This window comes from Haemorhous mexicanus, chromosome 29 (assembly GCF_027477595.1).
Source record: "Haemorhous mexicanus isolate bHaeMex1 chromosome 29, bHaeMex1.pri, whole genome shotgun sequence".
Classification (NCBI taxonomy): Eukaryota; Metazoa; Chordata; class Aves; order Passeriformes; family Fringillidae; genus Haemorhous; species Haemorhous mexicanus.
The window spans coordinates 4712719-4732924 of NC_082369.1; the positions used below are offsets into that span (position 1 = coordinate 4712719).

Below are 20206 nucleotides of genomic sequence, written 5' to 3' on the forward strand. Positions count from 1 at the left end.
GAGCTGTTCCTTTCCCTTCCTCTCCTGCTCCTCCTCTTCCTCCCAACGTTTTGGATCAACATTCATCAGCTGCAGCAGGGACTGTCACCCAGAGCCAGGGGCTGCAGTGGGGCAAGAGGTGGGGGCACATCCCTGCTGCAGGGAGCCCAAAAAAAAACCCCAGACCCCAGTGCTCCCTCCCAGTCATCCCACAGTGGGGTTCCTGTTGGGGTGCTGCACTTAGAGCAAAAGGGAGGATGGGGCTCCCCAGAGAGCCCCCCCTGTGCTGTGCCTGGTGTTTGGGGGGGCTTTTTCACTCCAAGACTCTGCTGCCCCCCTTGCATGAACAGTGAGGGCTGTCCTGTGTTTATCCCTGTGAGAAGGAGCTGCAAGGGGGCCGTGGTCAGGGGGAGACCAGCCCCTCATGACCCTCCGTGCTCTGGCAGGATTTGAGCTGCCCTCCCTGCAGGTCCCGCTCCGCAGGAGAATTCATTAGCTGTGACTCATTACATTTATCGATATTACATGAATCGATACGTTTTGCCAGATGGATTTTGGCTCCATCCTTCATTTTTCCTTATTAATTTAGCGTGGCTACGGCCCCGGTTGCTGGTGTTTGTGTGCTGGTGGCAGGGACCCTTGGGCTGGGTTGAGCCTCAGTTTCCCTGCTGAGGATGAGGATGAGGATGGTGACCCCGCATCCCCTCCCTCAGCAGAGGAAGGCTGTGCTGCTGCTGCCCTTCTCCCCTTCCCCATCCAGCAGAAGGAATCACTCAGCCCTGGAACCTCTGGGCCTTGGGACCCCCCCGATACTGAAGCTGCACCTCAGACTGAAGAGGGATAGAGGGGTCGGGCTGGGGGTCTTTACCGGGATGGAGGCGGCAGTTCACGGCTCGGGACCCACCCCAGGGGCTTTCCGTCGGGGGCCGGAGGAGGCGGATGAGGAGGAGGAAGAGGAGGAACATCCAGAGGTAGCCGGGACCCCCCTGGGATCAGCGGGCATCTGTGCCAGGGGACCCCAGGGTGGCAGCGCTCGCAGGGCAGCACCGCGCGGGTGGGGGCCCCCTTTGCTGCGGGGCGCAGGGAGGGGGGAACCCGCGCCGTGCGTGGGCGTGGACGGGGCGGCTGCGGGCGGGTCCGGCGCTGCATGGGCCGGGTCCGGCGTGACCCACCGCGCACCGGGGGCTGCGGGGCCTCGGCGCTACCCGGGGAGGGGGTGTCCCGGCGGGACCCGGCCGGAGGTCCCTGCCCGTAGCCGGAGCCGTCCCCGGCGGAGCGCAGAGCGGCGGGGCCGGTGCGGGGCCGGTGCGGGGTGCATGGCGGGGCTGCGGGCGCTCTGGCTGCTGGCGGCGGCTCTGGGGGTGGCGGGGGGACACCCGCAACCCTGCCGCGTCCCGGTTCCCGGCCTCGGCCCCAGCCCCGGACCCACCGTGCGCCTCGGGGCGCTGCTGCCGCCCGCGCCAGCCCGCGCCCGGCTCCGCGCCGCGCTGGCCCGAGCCGCCGGTACCGGTACCGGCCCTGGGGGGAGCCCCGGGGAAGTGACGCTGCCCCACAACCTCAGCCTGGAGGTGGTGGGGGGCGGCCCGGCGGCGCGGGACCCCGGCTCGCTGGCGCGGTGGCTGTGCGGGGTGCTGGCGGGGCGCGGCGTGGCCGCCGTCCTGGCGCTGCCCCGCTCCCGCCGGGAGCTGCTTCAGGTCGACTTCCTCGCCGCCGCCCTCCAGGTCCCCTTCGTCAGCATCCTGGACACCCGCTGGCCGCTGCCTTTCCGAGCGCAGGTGAGACCCGCAGCGCCGGCACTGCACGCAGCTCCCGTCCCCTCTCCCGTCCCTGCTCGCCGGCTCCGTCCTTGCTCCCGTCCCGGCTCCGTCCGTGCTCCTGTCCCGATCCCCGTCCCAGATCCATACCAGCTCTATCCCGATCCTCGTCTCGACTCCATACCGGCTCTATTCCGCGGGTCCTCCTCCCGGCTCGGACCTGCCTCCGATCCCGATCCCGGCTTCGATTCCAGCTCCAATTCGGAATCCCAGCCACTCGTCCTTGCTGCATCCTGACTACCTCCGGGCTCCATCCCGGCTCTGTTCTCCCGCTGTCTTCTCTTCCACCCCTGCCCCATCCCATCCTCATTCTCACCTCCATCCTGCCTCTACCCCAGCCTCATCCTGTGCCCCATTCTGGCTCTCTGTCTCCCATCTCAGCTCTATTCCAGCCCCCTCTTGGCCCTCATTCCAGCCCTGTCCTGGCTCTATCCCAGCTCCCATCTCAGTTCTCTCCTGGCTCCTTGCCCAGCTCTATCCCAGACCCAATTCCAGCTTTCATGCCAAGGTAAGTTCCCTGGTTCCTCCGGAACCTCTGCAGCCCTCAGCCCCAGTCCCCACTCCATTCTGTCTCCGAAGGGCTCTGGGATGTGTCCTGGCAGTGCATCCCAGACAGGAACTGGGCAGGGGATGGCCAGGGAGTGTGGGATGACCTCAGAGCAGGTGGGTCCATGTCTGGTGCTGCCTCTGGGCTCTTCCCACGGGCAGGGGCACAGCCAAGACCCTCGTGTGTTGGCAGAGTCCCTTCCACTTCCACATGGACCGGCAGAGCTCCCCAGAGATGCTGGTGGATGTGCTGGTGAGCGTCCTGCAGGCCAACGACTGGCAGGAGACCAGCCTGGTGCTCTGCCACCCCTGGGACATCGACGGCTTCCTCGACCTCTGGGCCCAACGTTCCCAGCTCTTCCTCCGCACTGTCCTGGACCTGGGCTACCTGGATGAGCCCAGGGCCACCCGCTACCTGCAGCAGCACGGGGACCGTGTCAGGAGCCTCTCCAGCCCGGTGCTGCTGCTGGGCTGTGACCTGCGCCGTGCTCGACTCGTCTTCCAGGCTGCTGAGGAATTGGGGCTGCCACCTCAGGAATTCCACTGGATGCTGGGCTTCCCACTCAGCACCAGTGAGCTGCAGACCGAGGGCCTGCCCCCAGGGCTGCTAGCCTTTGGGGAGGTCAGCCAGCCACCCCTGGAGCTCTTCGTGCAGGACATGGTGGGACTGGTGTCCCAGGCCATTGCCCATGCTGCCCACGGCCTCCCTGACCCCACACAGCTGCAGACCACGGGAAACTGCAATGAGAGGCACCGGGCAGGCAGCGAGTCCCCGGGGCTCTTCCTTGCCCGGTAAGGGGGTGCTGGGGGCTCCTCTTTTCCCCCATCTTGGTTCTGTGGTATTGGGGTGCATGGGAGGGTTCTGCCCCAGACCTGGGATGGGGTAATGGGAGAGCCAGGGGACCCCTGAGCTCAGTGCAGTGCTGTTCCCAGTGTGTGCAGCCATCGCCATGGGGCTCAGACCCCCAGGACATGGTTAGCACTGCACAGGGGGATGTGTCACTTCAGATCTCCTTAACACTGCCTGAGCATGGTCACTCTATAAATATTAATAACTCTTGGCCCTGGCAGCACGGCGAGCTGCGGGGCAGTGCAGCAGGGCTGGATCCTGCTGCTCCTCCTTGACCTTGTCCCTGTCCGTGTCGGGCACATCCCGCTCCAAGCTCCCAGCCCCATCCCTTGGTCCCAGCTGACCCTGAGCACTGGAGCAGTGAAACCCTTCCCTTGGCAGGTTCCTGGCCAACACCTCCTTCCCTGGCCAGACGGGGCTGGTGCGCGTGGAGAACACGGCGTTGGTGAGGCCAGAGCAGCAGTTCCGCATCTGGAGCCTGCGCAGGGACTCGCAGGGGGTCCCCACCTGGATGACAGTGGGCACCTGGAGCCACGGCAAGCTGGAGCTGGAGGAGGTCATGTGGCAGAGCCAGCGGCAGCACAGGAGCCCTGGCGAGGCGGCCGAGGGGGCCCGGACACGGCTGCGGGTGGTGACATTGGTGGAGCACCCCTTTGTCTTCACCAGGGAGGTGGATGAGGAAGGGAACTGCCCGGCCGGGCAGCTCTGCCTGGACCCCGGCACAAACGACTCGGCCGTGCTGGACACCCTCTTTGAGAAGATTGGCAGTGGCAACGGATCAGTGCCACAGGAGTACAAGAAATGCTGCTATGGGTACTGCATCGACCTGCTGGAGAAGCTGGCCGAGGACATGGCCTTTGATTTCGAGCTGTACATCGTGGGTGATGGGAAATATGGCGCCTGGAAGAACGGGCGCTGGACGGGACTGGTGGGGGACCTGCTCAGTGGCACGGCCCACATGGCCGTCACCTCCTTCAGCATCAACTCGGCCCGGAGCAAAGTCATCGACTTCACCAGCCCCTTCTTCTCCACCAGCCTGGGCATCCTGGTGAGGACCAAGGACACGGCGTCGCCCATCGGGGCCTTCATGTGGCCCCTGCACTGGACCATGTGGGTGGGCATCTTCGTGGCGCTGCACATGACCGCACTCTTCCTCACCCTCTATGAGTGGAAGAGCCCCTATGGAATGACCCCCCACGGGCGCAACCGCATGAAGATCTTCTCCTACTCCTCAGCCCTCAATCTCTGCTACGCCATCCTCTTTGGGCGCACTGTGTCCAGCAAGACGCCCAAGTGCTGCACCGGCCGCTTCCTCATGAACCTCTGGGCCATCTTCTGCCTCCTGGTGCTCTCCAGCTACACAGCCAACCTGGCAGCTGTCATGGTGGGGGACAAGACCTTCGAGGAGCTCTCAGGCATCCACGACCCAAAGGTGAGCGAGTGTCCTGCTGCTTCAGATGGCTGGGAGAAGTTGGGAGAGGGCTGAATGCCAGGGTAGGAGCTGAGGGGGGTCCTGTCCTTCCTTTTGCACCTTCCTTCTTCTCTCCAGCCCCAGTCCTACATCTTGGCCCCTTCTAAGAGTGGGGGGTGGTCTTTGAGACCTGCAGAAAGCTTTGTGTGTGTGTGCCACTGGTGTTAAATGCCAGCCTCAGCTCCAGGGCAGGGGGAAGTGGGCTGAGTTCGGGCTGAGGCTGCTCTTGGGGAAGCTCTTTCCAGACACCCCCAAGAGCTGCTGCACGTCTGAGGCTGCCCAGACACCGTGCCTGGGACTCAGGGCTGGGGACACATCCTCAGGGAGTGGGGACACGTTCCTGGGGCCAGGAGTGCTGATGCTCTGGTGCCTCCTTCCAGCTCCATCACCCCTCACAGGGCTTCCGCTTCGGCACGGTGTGGGAGAGCAGTGCTGAGGAGTACATCAAGAAGAGCTTCCCTGAGATGCACGAGTACATGCGGCGCTACAATGTCCCCACCACCCCCGACGGCGTCACCATGCTCAAGTGAGGGGCAGGGAGAGCATGAGGGGTTCACCCTACCTTTTACCCCTCCCTGGGCATCTTTTGCTCCAGTCCTGGAGCCTGTGCAGCCTCCAGGGCCCCCCACCTCTGGAAGGGGTGTCAGGCTGGGGGGACGCTGGGCAAGGGGGGAGCAGCCCCTCCCTGAGCATCCCCCCCCACGTCCCCACAGGACAGAGCCTGCCAAGCTCAACGCCTTCATCATGGACAAGTCATTGCTGGATTATGAGGTCTCCATCGACTCTGACTGCAAACTGCTCACTGTGGGCAAACCCTTCGCCATCGAAGGTTTGGGGGGGCTGCGCTGGGAAGGGGGTTCTGCTGTGTGTGTGTGATGGGGCTGGGGTCGTGCCCTGCCACAACCACACAGGGTGGGGCGGTGCCCCCTCCGTGGTGGGCACTGGGGGCTCCACCCTCCGTCCCAACACTGCTTCCCTCTCTCCCCCTCACCGGGGCCAGGCTACGGCATCGGCCTCCCCCAGAACTCCCCGCTGACCTCCAACGTCTCCGAGTTCATCAGCCGCTACAAGTCCTCGGGGTTCATCGACCTCCTGCACGACAAGTGGTACAAGATGGTGCCCTGCGGCAAACGCGTCTTCGCCGTCACTGAGGTGCGGCGCCGCCTCGGCTGGGGGTGCGCTGGGCTCTGTCTGACCCCTCCCGCAGCCCAGCCCACACCCCCTGCCGCCCGCAGACCCTGCAGATGGGCATCTACCACTTCTCGGGGCTGTTCGTGCTGCTGTGCATCGGGCTGAGCGGCTCCCTCCTCACCTCGCTGGGCGAGCACGTCTTCTACCGCCTCGTCCTGCCCCGCATCCGCCGCAAGAAGAAATTCAACTACTGGCTGCACACGAGCCAGGTGGGGCCAGGGGAAGGGGCTCACACAGCACCCCAAAGACCCCTAACTCCATGTCGCTGCTCCCTCTTAAATTCCATCACCTGTGCCCTTTTCCAAACCCCTGTTTAAGTCCCGAACCATCACCTCCAGATCATCACCCTCCAATTAATCCCTGGCCTGTTAACCTGTAATCCATCCCCCCCAGCTCACTCTTGCCATGTTCCCCACAGAAAATCCATCGGGCTCTGAACATGGGCACGGAGGAGAGGAAGAGCCAGCAGCTGAAGTTGGAGCAGAGGTACAGCTGGGACTGGGAGCTTGCCCTCCTCTCCTCCTCCTCGTGGACAGCCAGAGTTCTATGGGGCTGCGGAGGGACCCCAGAGCAGCCAGATCCCAATTCAGCCCTCCCCACACAGGGGCGAGCCGGAGCCGAGGTCGGCCCCGGCGGCAGCGCAGCCCTGGAGCGCCCTGCGGAAGGAGGCACGGCGGGTGCGCTTCCAGCTGGACAAAGCCCCCCCGGAGGCCGAGGGGTCCCCTCCGTGGCACCCCGGGAACGGGCGGCCGCCGCAGCCCCTGGACAGAGCGGCCGGTGAGAACGAGCTCCGGGAGCTGGAGGAGAAGATCCAGGAGATGCGGGAGCAGCTGCGGGCGGCGCTGTTGAGGAAGAGCGAGCTGGTGTCCGTGCTGGGCACCACCAAGGGCGGCCGGCAACTGCCCGCCCCGCTGGCCACCGAGGAACACCGGGAGGAGAGGTGAGATGGGGGGCAGGGACCCCCCAAAACATCCCAGGGGCAGGGCAGGGCAGGCGCTCCTCCAGCTCACAGGGGGAGTGGGAGGAAAAAAGGGAGGGGGGATGTCCTGGGGCTGCCCCATCTCTGCAGCCTTTGTCTCTTGCCCCTGTCCCTTCTGCTGGCAGTGAGGGCTTGAAGGACCGGGGGATTGTTTTTGGAGGGTTGAGTTAGGTGAGAGGTCCCTGCAGTGCCTGGACAAAGCTCAGCCCCGCACCCCCACTCTGTTTTTACACCACGTAAATAAAGATGACGAAGGAGGACCAAGTCTGCTTTTCCTCTTCCCCAAATGCAGCCAGGGCTGGCTGAGAGCAACCCTTCCCCTTCCCCTCCTTCCTCCGCAGGCCCAGCTCAGCCCCGCCGCAGGATGGCCGTGATTAGGAGGAGGAGGAGGCAGAGGAAGCTCCCACATGCACGGGTCAGGAGGACAGGCCGAGACCGGAACCTCCCTCGGGAGAGGCAGCTCCAGCTCCAAAACCGGGCTGATCCCAGAGCCACCGCAAAGCAGAACTGGAGCTTTCCTGGGGCAGAGGGTGAGGGATGGAGACGCTGCACGGGGAGCAGAACAGGCTCGGCTCAGGGCTCTGCACGCCCCTGAGGATAAGGAATAGCTCCCCATGCCACTGCAGGCGGCTGTGGAAGGAGCCAGCCCTGCAGTCCCTCCCCTGGCACGGAGGCTGCCCGGCTCCACCGAGCACAGCCGGGACAGGGCTGGTGCTCAGCCCTCTGCCCTGCCACCGCCCCTGCACACTGCAAGGGGACAGATGGTGACAGCCCAGGACGGCAGGAGGAGGCACCCCCAGGACTGAGCATTCACCTCGCTGCACCCCCCTGCCCCCGGGACTCCCCCACATCAGCCCAGCACAGCCGTGGGGGGCAGGACATGGGGTAGCACTGCAGGAGCTGTTAAGAGATAATATTTATTATTATATACAAACACATTTTGTACATTAATTAAATAGAATGAACTCTACTCTTCATTCATCAAATCATTTGGTTTGGTGTCCCCCTTCCCCTCCCACCCACTCCTCTGAAAAGCCTATGGTCATTCCTGGCACTCCAGAGCCTGGGAGCCAGTTGGCCACAAGGTCCCTTCTTAGGAGTGTTGGCAGCAGCAAGATTTGACCTGCTGGTCACAGCAGGGTCCCCCCTGCCCTGGAGCAGCACCATGGCTGCTCCAGGTAAAAAGGAAAAAACAATAAGGGGGCACCCAGGTGGGAAAGGCAGAGGGGTGAGGAGGGGGCTCTGAGCCCCCCCCGTGTTGATAAGGTAACACTGAAACGCACGGAGCCCCCCGAGGGGGATGGACTCCAGACACTGCTCAGCCATAGGGGAAAAACATTGAACTCGGGGACACCTGTGCAGGGACCCAGCTGTCCCCAAGAGCTAAGTGCCCACATGTCACCTCCTGTCCCTGCCCTGTACCACCATGGTTCTCCCAGAGCGTCATCCTTCCTCACTCTGCTCCACCTCCCTGCACAAACCCTCCTTCCAGCACACCCTGGCATGGATCTGGCCCCTCTGCAGGGGCCCACAGACAGCCCCCCCAGCTCAGCCTCTTGGTAGAGGTCAGGTTCTGTCAGCCTCAGCTCCACTGCCAGGGAAATGTGGGAAAACCAGCTGAAATGTCTTGGCCTTAGTGTTTTGGTTCTTTGTTAAACCAGCTCATGCAACAATCCAGGCACGAGGAGCCACTCTCTCCTCTGGGATGAGGCTGATCCTAAACACAGACGTGTCCCCCAGGAGGGACAAGGCACTGGAAAGCAGCTGCTTCACCCAGAGCAGAGCTGTGCAGGACAGAGCTGCTGCCCTCACCCCACAGCTCCCTCCAAGCATCACTCACGGCTCCAGGGATGGCAGCTCCCACCTGCACACAGCACCTTCCACCTCCCAACCCACCCACCAAGGGAAATTTAAGGACAGAAAAAAGGGGCTGAACTGCAGCTTTCTGCTTTGGTTGTGCCCTAGCCTGGGCAGACTTTGTGCCTGGGCAAGGTAAGAGCTCCTCCTCCCCTCAGAGGCAGGAAAGGTGACCAGGAATTGCCTCTATGGCTCTCCCACAGGGGCTGGACACTCTGCCTGCTCTATCCACTCCTACTCTAACCACAAAGCTGCCACAACTGTGGCCTACCCCAGGTCAGCTCCCACCTGGGATCAGCACCTGGACTGCAAACACAGCTGCAGGGGCAAAGCCAGGGATTGGGGGACAAGGAAAAGCCAGGGCACAAGCAGGGCAGGGTGGGAACAGGTAGCTGGCTCACCTGTGGCCTCAGAAGAGCCCTGGAGCCATGTGGGCCAGGGGACCAAAACCCCCTATCCTTCCCACAGCCCCCCAGTGCCTTTCCTAGGGGAGGGAGGTCACAGCAGCCCTGCCCTGTCCCAGCTGCTCCAGCTCGGCTCAGAGGGATCCATGGGTTAAGGATGATGGTGAAGTGAGAAACAGTAACAAACAAAATCCAAATGTCTTCCTGGCAGTCCAGAGTGACAGCAACGGGGCTCAGGACAGGTTCCTGGAGCTTGGCTCTGAGCTGGGCGTTCTCTCTGCTGGTGCTGGGCAGGGGCTGCTCTCCCCCCGGTCCTCCAAACCTCTGTCCTGGTCACTGTCCCCCCCCGAGGCTGGCAGGGACTCTGCCATGCTGCTGCTGCCTGTGCAGTTTTTACCACCGGGTTTTGCTCGGCTGTTTGAGCCCTCGAGAGCCTCAGTCTGCTTGGGAAGGGAGGGGCTGGGGACCTTCCCCTCCTGCAGCAGGGCAAGGGGGGCAGCCCCAGCAGCGGGAGAAGCATCTGCTGCAGCCACCACGGACGTTGAGGTGACCTCGATGGTGATGGAGCCCATGGCTGTCTCCGGGTGCTCGCTGCTGACCCTGATGCGGGCGACCAAGCCGGAGGCCGTGGCCGCCTCCTGAGGGGTCCCGTTGGCCACGCCTTCGTGCACCACGGTGGGCTCCAGGAGGGTCGTGCTCAGGTCAGACAGGAACGAGGCCTCTGTGACGATGGCGGCCGTCTCGGCCACCCAGTTCAGGTCACTGCCCACGGAGGCGGCGGCGGCGATGACGCTGGAGGCCTCGCCGGGGGTCAGGGCGGCCGGGCCGCCGCCCTCGCCGAGGGGCCCGGGGGCCAGCGGGGCTCGGCGGCCCCCGGCCTCGACTGGAGCAGCCGTGGTGTTGTTGTTGAGGTTGTCCTGCAGCGTGGTCTGGGTGCCCTGCCCGACCTGCTGGTTCTGCAGCAGCATCTCCTGGATCCGGATCTGCTGCAGGATGGCTGGCAGCTCATAGTGGTGGAAGAAGTAAATCATCGAGTGCTGGCGGAGGAAAGGGAAAAGTGTCACCCTGGGCCTGGGTCACAGGTCACCACATCCCAAGTAAACCAAACTTCTGAATCCTGCTGCTCTGACACCCAGAAGGTCAGCAGCAAGTTTGGAAAGATTTATCCCTTCCACTATGACTACTGCAAGCTGCTTTATAGTTTCTCTCTAAAGACAGGCAAAGAGTACAACCCCTCTTTGCTTTCAAAGGCTGGGAAAAGAAGGATGACAGCATTCCTCTGGCCCATCCTCTATTCCCTGTCCCCACCCTGCAGCAGGTCAACAACCAAATTCACTCAACAGGTATGCCTGATCCAGGATATCAGTCATAAGCTTGGAGCTGATCCCATCAGCATCCTCACTGCACAGACCTGAACAGCTCCTCTGCAAAGCAGACCCTCCCCAGGATTTATTCTAGAAGGACAGGACAGCAATCCTTCCCAACACCCCTGTGGCATCAGGTTATTGTCAGTCCCATGGCTGGACTGGAGGCAGCAATCCAAACATCCAGAGCCTCATTCTGCTGCTCCATTTCCAAACCAGGCTTAATTCCATCTCTTACAGAAATAAGGATCCTTCCCTCCAACCCAGCCTGAGAGGAAGTTTGACCAAGCCCCCCAAGGTGCAGCAGCCCTGCAGGAACTCACCTGGATGAAGAGCCAGGAGGTGACAAGTGCCAGGCTGCTGTACTGCCCGTTGAAGCGGTAGTGGTAGGCATAGAAGGCAAAGTGGTACAAGTAGAAAAATCTGGACAAGAAGGAAAGAAATCAGGAAAAATGAGAGCTCACTTCTCTCCCAATACCAGCCTGAGATGGGGCACCCCACAGGGCGTGACACAGACTCATTAACAGACAATTAGAGTTGCCTGTCTATGAACAGGACAAAACAAGAAGATCAAGGTGATTCCAAGACCCAGGCCCAAATCCAAATTGGAAAAATTGCACTTTGGACCCTGTGATGTGTGGGGCAGCTCCCAAGCAGCCACAGAAATAATACCCTTAGGAGTGGAGGCCGTTGTGCCTGGAGTGCTGGGAAGGACTCAGAGCAGCTGGGGGAGGACAGGCAGAGGGAATGTGGCCACAGGCAGCCCTTACCTGAGCCAGTGCCTCTTGCTGGTGTTGGTGTGGCAGCAGATGGCGTCGTACTGGTCCGCCAGCCACACGATGAGGATGATGTAGAAAGCAGTTGTGGTGTCATTGAAGAACTCAGACATTATGGCCTCCATACCTGGGGACAGAAGGGACATCAGCACATGGCAGGGCATGGCAAGGGGTCCCCTGTCACCTCAGAGCAGGCCTGTGACTGCACCTGCCCAGGGCAGGTAACTGGGCTTTGCTTATGGCAGCAGCTACGGCCAAGAATGCTCTGCCTGCCACGTCCCACGGATCAGCTGAATCCCACAGTACAGATTTTGAGAAATTTTGCTGCTTTTTAAATTAAAATTGTACAAATGCAACGTGGCCACACAGTGCAAGTCTGCAACAACCTCCAGGGCCATACAAAGCTTTGGATTCTGGGATTTCCCAACAAACTGCTGCTTTTCCAGGGGACCCCGAAGGACAATGGAGCTCACTGTGCCATCAAATTCCAGAGCCTTCTGCCTTGTGATGAGCAGCCACAGTAACCACCTGCTGCGGCCAGCTGGGAACAGGGAATTAGACTTCCCACAGATCCCAGAGGGATGTGCTGCAGACACAAGCAGTGAAGCAAGTCCTTACCGACCAGAGCCAGGATGACAGTGAGGAGTGGAGCAGCAGGGAACGCAATGGTCATGTTCATCTCCAGCATCTGTAACAGGTCAACTGCAAGAGGAAAAACAGGCTGAGGCACGGAGAAGATGGTGGGCCACAGAACTCTCCACCCCACAGTACTGTCTGCTCAGTGCAGCCACATCCTCTCTCCCCAGCCAATCCTTCTCAGGACAGAGAATAAGCCCTGGCAAGTGACTGGGAGCAGAAGGATCTACTCCCCATGCAGCTACCCTTCTAAACTGGAACTAATGATCCTCAAGGTCCTTCCAACCCAAACCTGCTGTGACTCTACAACGCCCCGTACTGCAGCAGGCACAGTGCCCAGCACGACCCAAACTCCTCAGCCAGTCCTTACCAATGAAGACAAAGATCTGATGGTGTGAGTAGCGCAGCAGCATCGAGACAGAGAGAGTCTGGAACAGGAGAGAGAAGGGGAGGCAGATTAGAGCCCCACGGGTGCAGGGAGTCACTCGGAATCGCAGTGCGGCACAGACCCAGGCGAGCCTGGGCTTGCACATCCCACGTTCATTAGCTGGAGCTGTGCAGAGCCATTTCCCAAAGAGTAATTAGAGCTTCACAAACAGCAATTAATCTCTGTGCTGCTGCAGGGGAACAGACAGTAAGGGATTTGTTTGTAAAGGGACCAACCCTGAATGTTTGCACTGGGGCCACACCAACACACAGAGCTGGGAGCAGGGATTTTCCCATCCTCCATCCCGCTCCTCCCTGCACTCGGTTCCTCCTCAGTGCCCACAGTGTGACTGTGCACAGACCTGCCCCATGGGTGGGACAGCCACACACAAAGAGACAGTCACCCACAGCCACCCAAGACAACAAACACCAGGTAGTTATGGCTTGGGATCTTGTCTGATGTGTATCTGAAAACACCTCGTCTCACACATCATCACTTGGTTTATCTTGATCACTCCTGGCAAATCAGTCTGGGCTGTTCTTAAAAGTCTCAGGGGACAAAGGTCTGCACCCTGTACTGACAGCTGGAGTGTTTTAAGGACACTTAGAAATTAGCAGCAGCTCCCTTTTGACAACAAAAACAACACTGCATTTTAGATCAGCCCTACTGTTCATTCCACCGGTGGACTTCAGGAACTTTAAAAAAAACCCAAACAAAGAAAAACATGCCCCAGAGTAGAGCCTCATCCTCCACCAACTACACTTTAAAAAAGCAGATGAGAGCTCTGCTGTAACACCAACCACTCACTGCCCAGCACCAGGCTGAGGTCAGGCACTGCCCAGCTCAGTGACTTACGAAGATGACCATGATGACAAAGGCTGCCAGGTAGGAGGTCCTGGCCATCCACATGCTGACAAAGCGATAATGCTCCCCAGACACCACGTTGCGAAGGAAACCTGGAGAAAAAGCACAAACATGAGCTCAGTGTGATTAAGCCACAAACTAAGAACCAAGCTCCAGTGCCCGCTAAAGAAACAGGATTTGGAGCAAATCCTCAGGGCAGCACTCATTGTCATGCAGGGCAGTGAGGTGGGAGGAAATCATGTTTCCAGACACCTCTCCCCTCCTGCCTCTCTCGTTTTGTCCTTGACAATAACACAGGGAGCTGCTCCCTGCATTACAGATTAATCAATAGTCAGAAGATGATAGTCAGGCATCCACAGAACAAACACCCACTGCTCCAAGCAGCCTCTGCTGAGACTCCTCCAGGCCTTACCTTTGTTTTCCTCGTTTTCAGCTAAAGCTTTGACACTGGACATCAGGATATCATCGTAGCCCAGGAACTCGTCCAGCAGCAGGCGGCTGAACCTGTCCCCAAAGCACTGATCCCTCGTAGGATCTAGAGAGAACACAAAAAACCTTTCACACTGCTCACAGCTGGAGCCACAAAGGCACAAGGTGTGGGATACTTGTGCCACCAGAGCTGCGTCTGCATGTGGACCTGGGGCAGTAAAACCAAACTTGGGAGGACTGGGAGGGAAAATCTCATCCCCTGACAGATCCAGCCACACTGAAGTGCAAATGGCAGTCGGGCCTTAAGGACTGTCAGGGATGTCACACTGTGTGTTGGCACAGACCCAAAGGGAATTTGCCCTCTAGGCTTGGCCTATCTCTGGGGCTCACCCTGACTGCTCATTACTGCACAGGAAAGCTGCTTAATCCCCATCCAGCTCTGCTTCAGCTTGAGTGGGAGGAAGTGATGAGCTCCTCTCTGGTTGCTGCATAACAGATACAGAGGTTCATAGGAAGGAGAAGGTCTGAGGCTGTGTTCCTGACTTGGACAGGTTTTAACAGAGCAAATGCCAGGAGAGGAGAACACTGTTTGGGGAAATGACCTGCTGGTGCTCACAGGGGCACAGCAGCACACACACTGTGACAGATCTGTGAGCACCAGCTTCTGTACAGCTGCTCTGGCCACCAGGCTCTAACTGCTGCTCAGAGCTTCAGTGCCTTCTGCCAGGGAGAGAGCTCTTCCCTGCTCCATGTGGGAAAACTGTGCTGGGCATGACATCAGGGCTCACTGAACCAGGCTCCACCATTTCAGAAAGCTCCTCCTGAAAAGCTGTGACCTACTAAAGGCAGGCAGGCTGCACAATGCAGCTCTCCTGCGTGGGAAGTGAGCACCATCAGCTTCAGGAAGAGTTCCCAGAGATGGTGTAGAGGTCTGTGCACTGCAGGTACTCACCCCTGAGCCCCTGCCCTGCTCAGGCTGCCTCCCACTCACCCAGGGTCACCACCATGACGGGGATGCTGAGGCGCTGCCGTGTGCTCTGGGACAGGCGCAGGAAGCCGTATTCCAGAGAGTATTCCACAATGTACTCCTCCTGTGGCCACACTGGGAGAGAGACACAGGGACACAGACTCAACACCCACATCTGCAAACAGCCAGCACGAAGAAACAGCTCCTCTGGGTTCCCTCCCTCCCTCCCATCATGTTCTTGAAAAGGGAACTGGTTGTAAATGTGGGCTCTAGGCTTCTCTCAACCAATTAAACACAAATCAATACAAACTCTTTGGAATTACAGCCCTTGACATTAGTCCTTAATGTGGGACTTCTGGGAAAGCTTCAGGGCAGCAGTTCCAAGCTCTGCCCAGAACCTGCCCACATCTCTGCCTGGCAAGCCCAGAGCCACCGGTTCTTGCTTTGCTCAATTTCTGCTTCCCATGTTGTTTAGGAACCAGCAGGAAAATCCACTTTACACCTGCTGAACACCAAGTAAATGCTCCAGAGGCAAGAGCCCAGCACTTCCCAGGGGACTGAGGTCACTGCTGCAATTACATGTCAGAACTGAAGGCAGCAGCAATTACAGCTTTCTCAAAAACTGGTGGGGCCTGAAGTTTCCCTGGTCTGGAGTTTGTTGTTTTTTTTTTCCAAGAAAGCTTCCAAAGAGATGCTTTTTTGCTACATCATCTCTGAAAGGACAAAACCTCCCGCTAAGCCAGAGCCAAGCAATTTAATCCCTGCTCTTTCAGACTGCCAGGGTGTATCTCCAGGAGGGGGAAGGCAGCTGTCAGGCAGCTCCCAGCACCACCCACAGTGGCAGTTAAAGGGACACAAGAACTGAAGAGAGACACACCTGACCCAGCACTGACAGAGATCTCCTGATCCCTTTATTGGGCAGCAAATACAAGCTGGGTTGTTTGGTTTGTCTTTTGATTCCATTACAAACAGTTTTAAGCTCAAAATGAAATTAAGGGTTTAAATATCAACAAACAATTACTTTCTTTGTATAATAAAATTTTTTTTCATGGTAAAATATTCTGACTAAACATAAAATTGGTGCACTGAGAAGAACAAAAACCTGGAAAAAACAATTAAAATCAGGTATATGGGACTGAATTAAAGATGTGAATTTTGTAACTAATCTGGGTAACAGCCTGTTCTCTTCCTCTCCTTTTCTGGATGATTTCCAACCAGGCATTCATCAAAACAAGGGACTTCCCACCAGTGCCCCAGCCCAGCACAACGTGACTCTTCTCAGAGCCCAGGCACCAGCAATAAAGGTCCTGCACCAAAAACATTTACTGCTCTCTGGTCTTAATGACCTTTAATTCAGGACTAATGAGCTCTGGATGAGCATCAAGCAAATCCACTGCAAGACCAAGGAACAAGACAGTGTCCAGTCTCATCCTCCTCCTCCACAGCCACAACCCCAGTGAGTCTGCAGAGCAAAGAATTCCAGCATCCACAGGGATAGCAGTGTGGTGAAAGAGGCCAACTTCTTGCAAATTTTGAGGGAAAAAACCAAAGAATCCAACTCTACATCTCTATTTTAAAATAAATATTCCTTAGTAGATTTCCTAGCTTAACCACTAGAAACAGAAGTTTTTCCACACTGGAATTCCATTTTAAATAATACAAAGCTACTAAATCTGCCTCTGGAATTTACAAGTCCTGAGCAGCTTAGGTCAGGCAGGAAAAGGGTGGGATAAGGCCAGGGAACATCCGAGTGGAACAGCAGTGCTGTATTGCAATCCACCAAAACCCGCTGGGTGGCTTTTGGGATTAATTAATTGTAGCAAATTGGCTGCTCCAAGTGCTGGTGTTGGCTCAGCACCCAGAACACAGCCCAAACCCTGCTCATGCTAGAAGGAATGTCACTGTCAGGAGATCCCTGTGGACTGCAGGGGACAGTGAATGGATCAGAACAGGGGGTTCAGGCTCATCTGAGATACCTGACACCAATCACCACAGAAACCTGCCAGGCCAAGAGCCTTTGTTCACCTGTGGTTGATCTGAAACCTCTTGGCCTGGCAAATTTTCTAACCCAGCCTCAGGGCAGAGTTTGTTGTGGGTCTGCTGTTAGTACTGACAGGATTATCCCCAGGTAAACACATTGGGAAGACATTTAAGGTCACTGTGCAGGTGCCCCAAGGAGCCAGGATGGGACGTGTGGGGAGGATGATGATGGGAGGAAGGAGGAGCACAGGTAGCAGTGAAGGTGTGATTACCTGCTCGGGCTAGCATCTCAAACTCGGACACAGTCTCCCGCAGAGGCTGCATACCTTTAGTGGCTGTGTCACTAAACGAGAACTCCTGGCTGTCGTTGTGGGGCAGCTCAGTGCTGCTCACCCGGGATGGCTTGAGGAACACCTTGGGCTCGATATCCAGCTCAAACTGTAGGAAAACCAGAGTAGGAAAACCACATCAGCAGCCTCCTTATTGTACCTCTCATCTGCCATGCTCTCTCTATCCACACAAAGGCCTACCCCCCCCAAAGGACATTTTCTCTGGTTTCCTTTCTGTGTTAAGCCATCAGAGGCCAATGTGGGGACTCAGGAGCAGCCAAGGAACAGGCTTTGTTTCCAGGAGACCAAGGGATCACACAGGGACTTCACTTCCAACCAAGACTTCCCCCCAGCGTACACAGAGAGCACATCCTTACCTTGATGGAGCTGTTTTCAAACATATCCACAGTCATTTCTTCCTCTTCCTCCTCCTCTTCCTCAGTCGTGGACTCAACCACCATTCCTGGGAACTTCTCCACCCCGCAGAACTGCAGGAAGATGGGGGCCCGGCTGGAGTTGCGCTGGATTTCCACCCGCAGGATTCCATCGCGGGGCCACTTATCCCGCACGTGCTCCAGGCAGTTGATGGGAGAGCGGGAGAAGGCGATGTGGATGTAGGCCAGGATGAAGAGCACAAAGAGAGCCTAAAGGGCAGGAGACAAGGCAGACACTGGCAGACCCCCTAGTTATCACCAGCTCTTCTCTGCCTGTGAAACACCAGAATAATCTGGGCAAGTGGACGAGAGCTTTGATGTTTCCCTGCATCAAAAGGCAGCAGCCAGACCTTGGCACTTCCAGCAGGGAATGCACCAAAGGCATCAGGAACCAACTGCTCCTGCTCATGAGAGCTGACAGTGACAGCCTTCTGAAAGCTCAGGTCCTGCATCCAACAGCGTCCCCAGAACCGACCATACACAGCACCAGTGTGGGATGAGGCACACTGAAGGAAATGGAAACATGTCCTACCTTCCAACCCTTCCCTCCTCGAGAACCCCGCCTAGCTTTGTAAAGGCAGAATAAAGAACACTCAAAGCAAACCAACCCACCCCTGGACAGGATGACCCAAACCCAGATCTGTTGTCCCAAAGAACAGGTCCTGCCTTGGGAAGGTTGAGCTGGTCCCCGAGGCCGTGCACAGAGTACCAGAGCTCCCGGTCCTGCCTCCATCCCAGGAACAGCCATAAACCACAGCAAAGCAGGGTGGACTAAAAAAACTTGTTCCCTGGAGTAAACAGAGACGTCCAAAGTTCAGAGCTCTGAGCACAGCTGGCACAGCGAGCGGCACTGCTGAGCTCAGAGCGCCCTTCCCAGCCACCCTGCGCTGCTCTGTCCTCATCAGCCCCGCTGTCCTGACCTATTTGTGATGAACAAACAGCCTGGTAAACATCACTCTGCAGAGGAGCTGCACAGGAACATGTGAGGGAAGGTAAAGCACAGCTACCTCCCTGGCTGCAGGAGCCACAGAAGAGCCTGGGGTAATTCCAGGGCTCGGGATGGGAATGTGGGCTCCTGCCAGCAGCTGGAGGAGACCTGGGAGCAGGCTGCTGACCCCTGACCCTGCAGGCTGCTCTCCACAGAGCCCTGAGGAAGTTTTTCCTTCTCTAAGAGGAGCTGGGATCAGAGGCAGAAGCACAACAAACTGCTCCCAGCCACTCTGCCTGACCACTGCACCATTAGCACTATCCCTGTCCCAGACGATTTGCCAGGATGCAGATGTACAACTGGGAGAGGGAACGGGGATGTGAAAAACCCAAACGTCTCCCAAAAGGGTAGAAAACTTATCTCTGCAGCATGAGACAAGCTGTGCTGAATGTTTTCTTGCTGAAACCTAGACAAGTGTGCTGCTATTGCATGGCAAGCTGCTCTCCTCTTTTCCTTTCTCTAATTTCCCACCCTGGAAGCCATGGAGCAGGATCTGACCTGAGGACAGCCACCCCTGGACAGTGACAGGCCCCTCTGGGAGGGTCCCCATCACCCAGCAGGCAGGTGGGGTCACCCCAGAGCACAGTGACACCTTCCTGGCACCACTGAAAGAAACAGGGTTAGACCAGGGCTGTGCCTTAACTGCTTCCAGAAAAGACAAGACTCCAGCAAAACTCCAACAATCCAGTACGTCATGGGGGAAATGTATCCAAAAGTGTCATTGCTAGGAAACAGAAAATGAAACCTCTCCTGCCTCGCACCAGCCTGGCTACCCAGCAAGCTGGCTCAGCAATTTCTTTTTGATTTACAGATCTGGAAGAGCTCCAGAGTGCAGGGAATACCGGGACCCCCACGGAGACCAATGTCTCCCTCACAGGAGGGGCCCACGGGAGCTCAGGGGACAGCTCGGTGTGCGTGGTGCAAACACAGCCTGCTACCTCCGGCGGAGGCACGACTTTTGGTGTTTCTAATGAAACTCCTGCCCTCAGCCCGACCGCGGGCTGGCAGGAGCTGCCCCTCACCTTGAGAAGAACGAAGAACTCGAAAACGCGGCGGAAGGAGGGAGGGAAGAGGCGCGCGTAGGTCACTGCCATCTTGAAGAATAGCGCGTGGAAGAGGCGGTCCCGCACGTTGATCAGGGGGTTCTGGTTGAGGTTGGGGTTGCGGACGCCCCGGTTGTTGCCGCCGGCGGCCCCGGCGTTGTTGGCCGGGTGGTGGTTGTTGGCGTTCGGCTGGTTCTCGGACATCCTGACGGCGAGGCCGGTGAGGGCTGGGCCCGAAAATGCTGCTGCTCCTCGGCGGGCCGGGCTGGGGCGGGGCGGGCGCTGCGGAGGGGCCGCGAGCGCGCCACCGGCGCTGCCTCCGTCTCCCTCCCCGGCCCCTGCCCGGCGCAGACGCCTCGGGGCGGCGGCGGGTCAGGCCCGACGGGTCAGGCCTGGGCGCTCAGTAGGGACCGACAGCTACGCGGCCGGAACAGACGCATCAGGGACGTGGCTGCCGGGATGTCCCCGCGGCCATGGGGGTCTCTCGGCGGGGCGGGGAGGTGCGGCGCGGCCCGGGCGCGGCGAGCGGCTCAGCTGTCCCGGAGCGGTCCCGTCCCGTCCCTCAGCGCTCCGCCGCCATTTTCCTCCGCCGGCCACGGCGGCTCGTGCGCGTGCGCGCGCACGCGCTTCCAGGGCACGACGGGACGGCGGAGGACACGCTCCGGCCCGGCCCCGCCTCCATGCAAATGACGAGATATCCCAACATGCATCGCGCGCAGGCGGAACCTTGGGCCGGTCGTTCGGCCTCGAAAATGCCAAATATTTCATCAAAGCGGAAGATTTAGAATAAAAAATTGAAATGCCTCGCCTGGGAGAATGACCATGTAAAGGAATGCTCAAGGTGCAGAGTAAACAAACTAGCACTGAAGCAAAAGTTG

General features: G+C 58.5%; 2 protein-coding genes across 3 annotated transcripts; one reads left to right on the forward strand and one right to left on the reverse strand.

The window, feature by feature from the left end:
• The first annotated feature begins 1295 nt into the window (after positions 1 to 1295).
• GRIN3B (glutamate ionotropic receptor NMDA type subunit 3B) lies at positions 1296 to 7798 on the forward strand. Its single transcript, XM_059869872.1, has 10 exons — positions 1296 to 1754; positions 2533 to 3131; positions 3571 to 4621; positions 5041 to 5186; positions 5374 to 5489; positions 5661 to 5812; positions 5896 to 6060; positions 6270 to 6337; positions 6456 to 6791; positions 7172 to 7798. Exons 1-10 carry the CDS (start codon positions 1296 to 1298, stop codon positions 7206 to 7208), a joined length of 3129 nt encoding a protein of 1042 aa, XP_059725855.1. The 3' UTR covers positions 7209 to 7798.
• On the reverse strand, positions 7732 to 19934 carry TMEM259 (transmembrane protein 259). 2 transcript variants are annotated; one of them, XM_059869875.1, is made up of 11 exons: positions 19308 to 19934; positions 17241 to 17507; positions 16861 to 16972; positions 14579 to 14689; positions 13571 to 13693; positions 13150 to 13250; positions 12238 to 12295; positions 11850 to 11933; positions 11226 to 11358; positions 10779 to 10878; positions 7732 to 10128 (listed from the first exon to the last, which is right to left on the reverse strand). In XM_059869875.1, exons 1-11 carry the CDS (start codon positions 19530 to 19532, stop codon positions 9325 to 9327), a joined length of 2118 nt encoding a protein of 705 aa, XP_059725858.1. In that variant the 5' UTR covers positions 19533 to 19934; the 3' UTR covers positions 7732 to 9324. The 2 variants fall into 2 exon arrangements, with proteins under 2 accessions (XP_059725858.1, XP_059725857.1); XM_059869874.1 differs by having other exon boundaries at positions 16807 to 16972.
• Between the last annotated feature and the right edge of the window lie 272 nt (positions 19935 to 20206).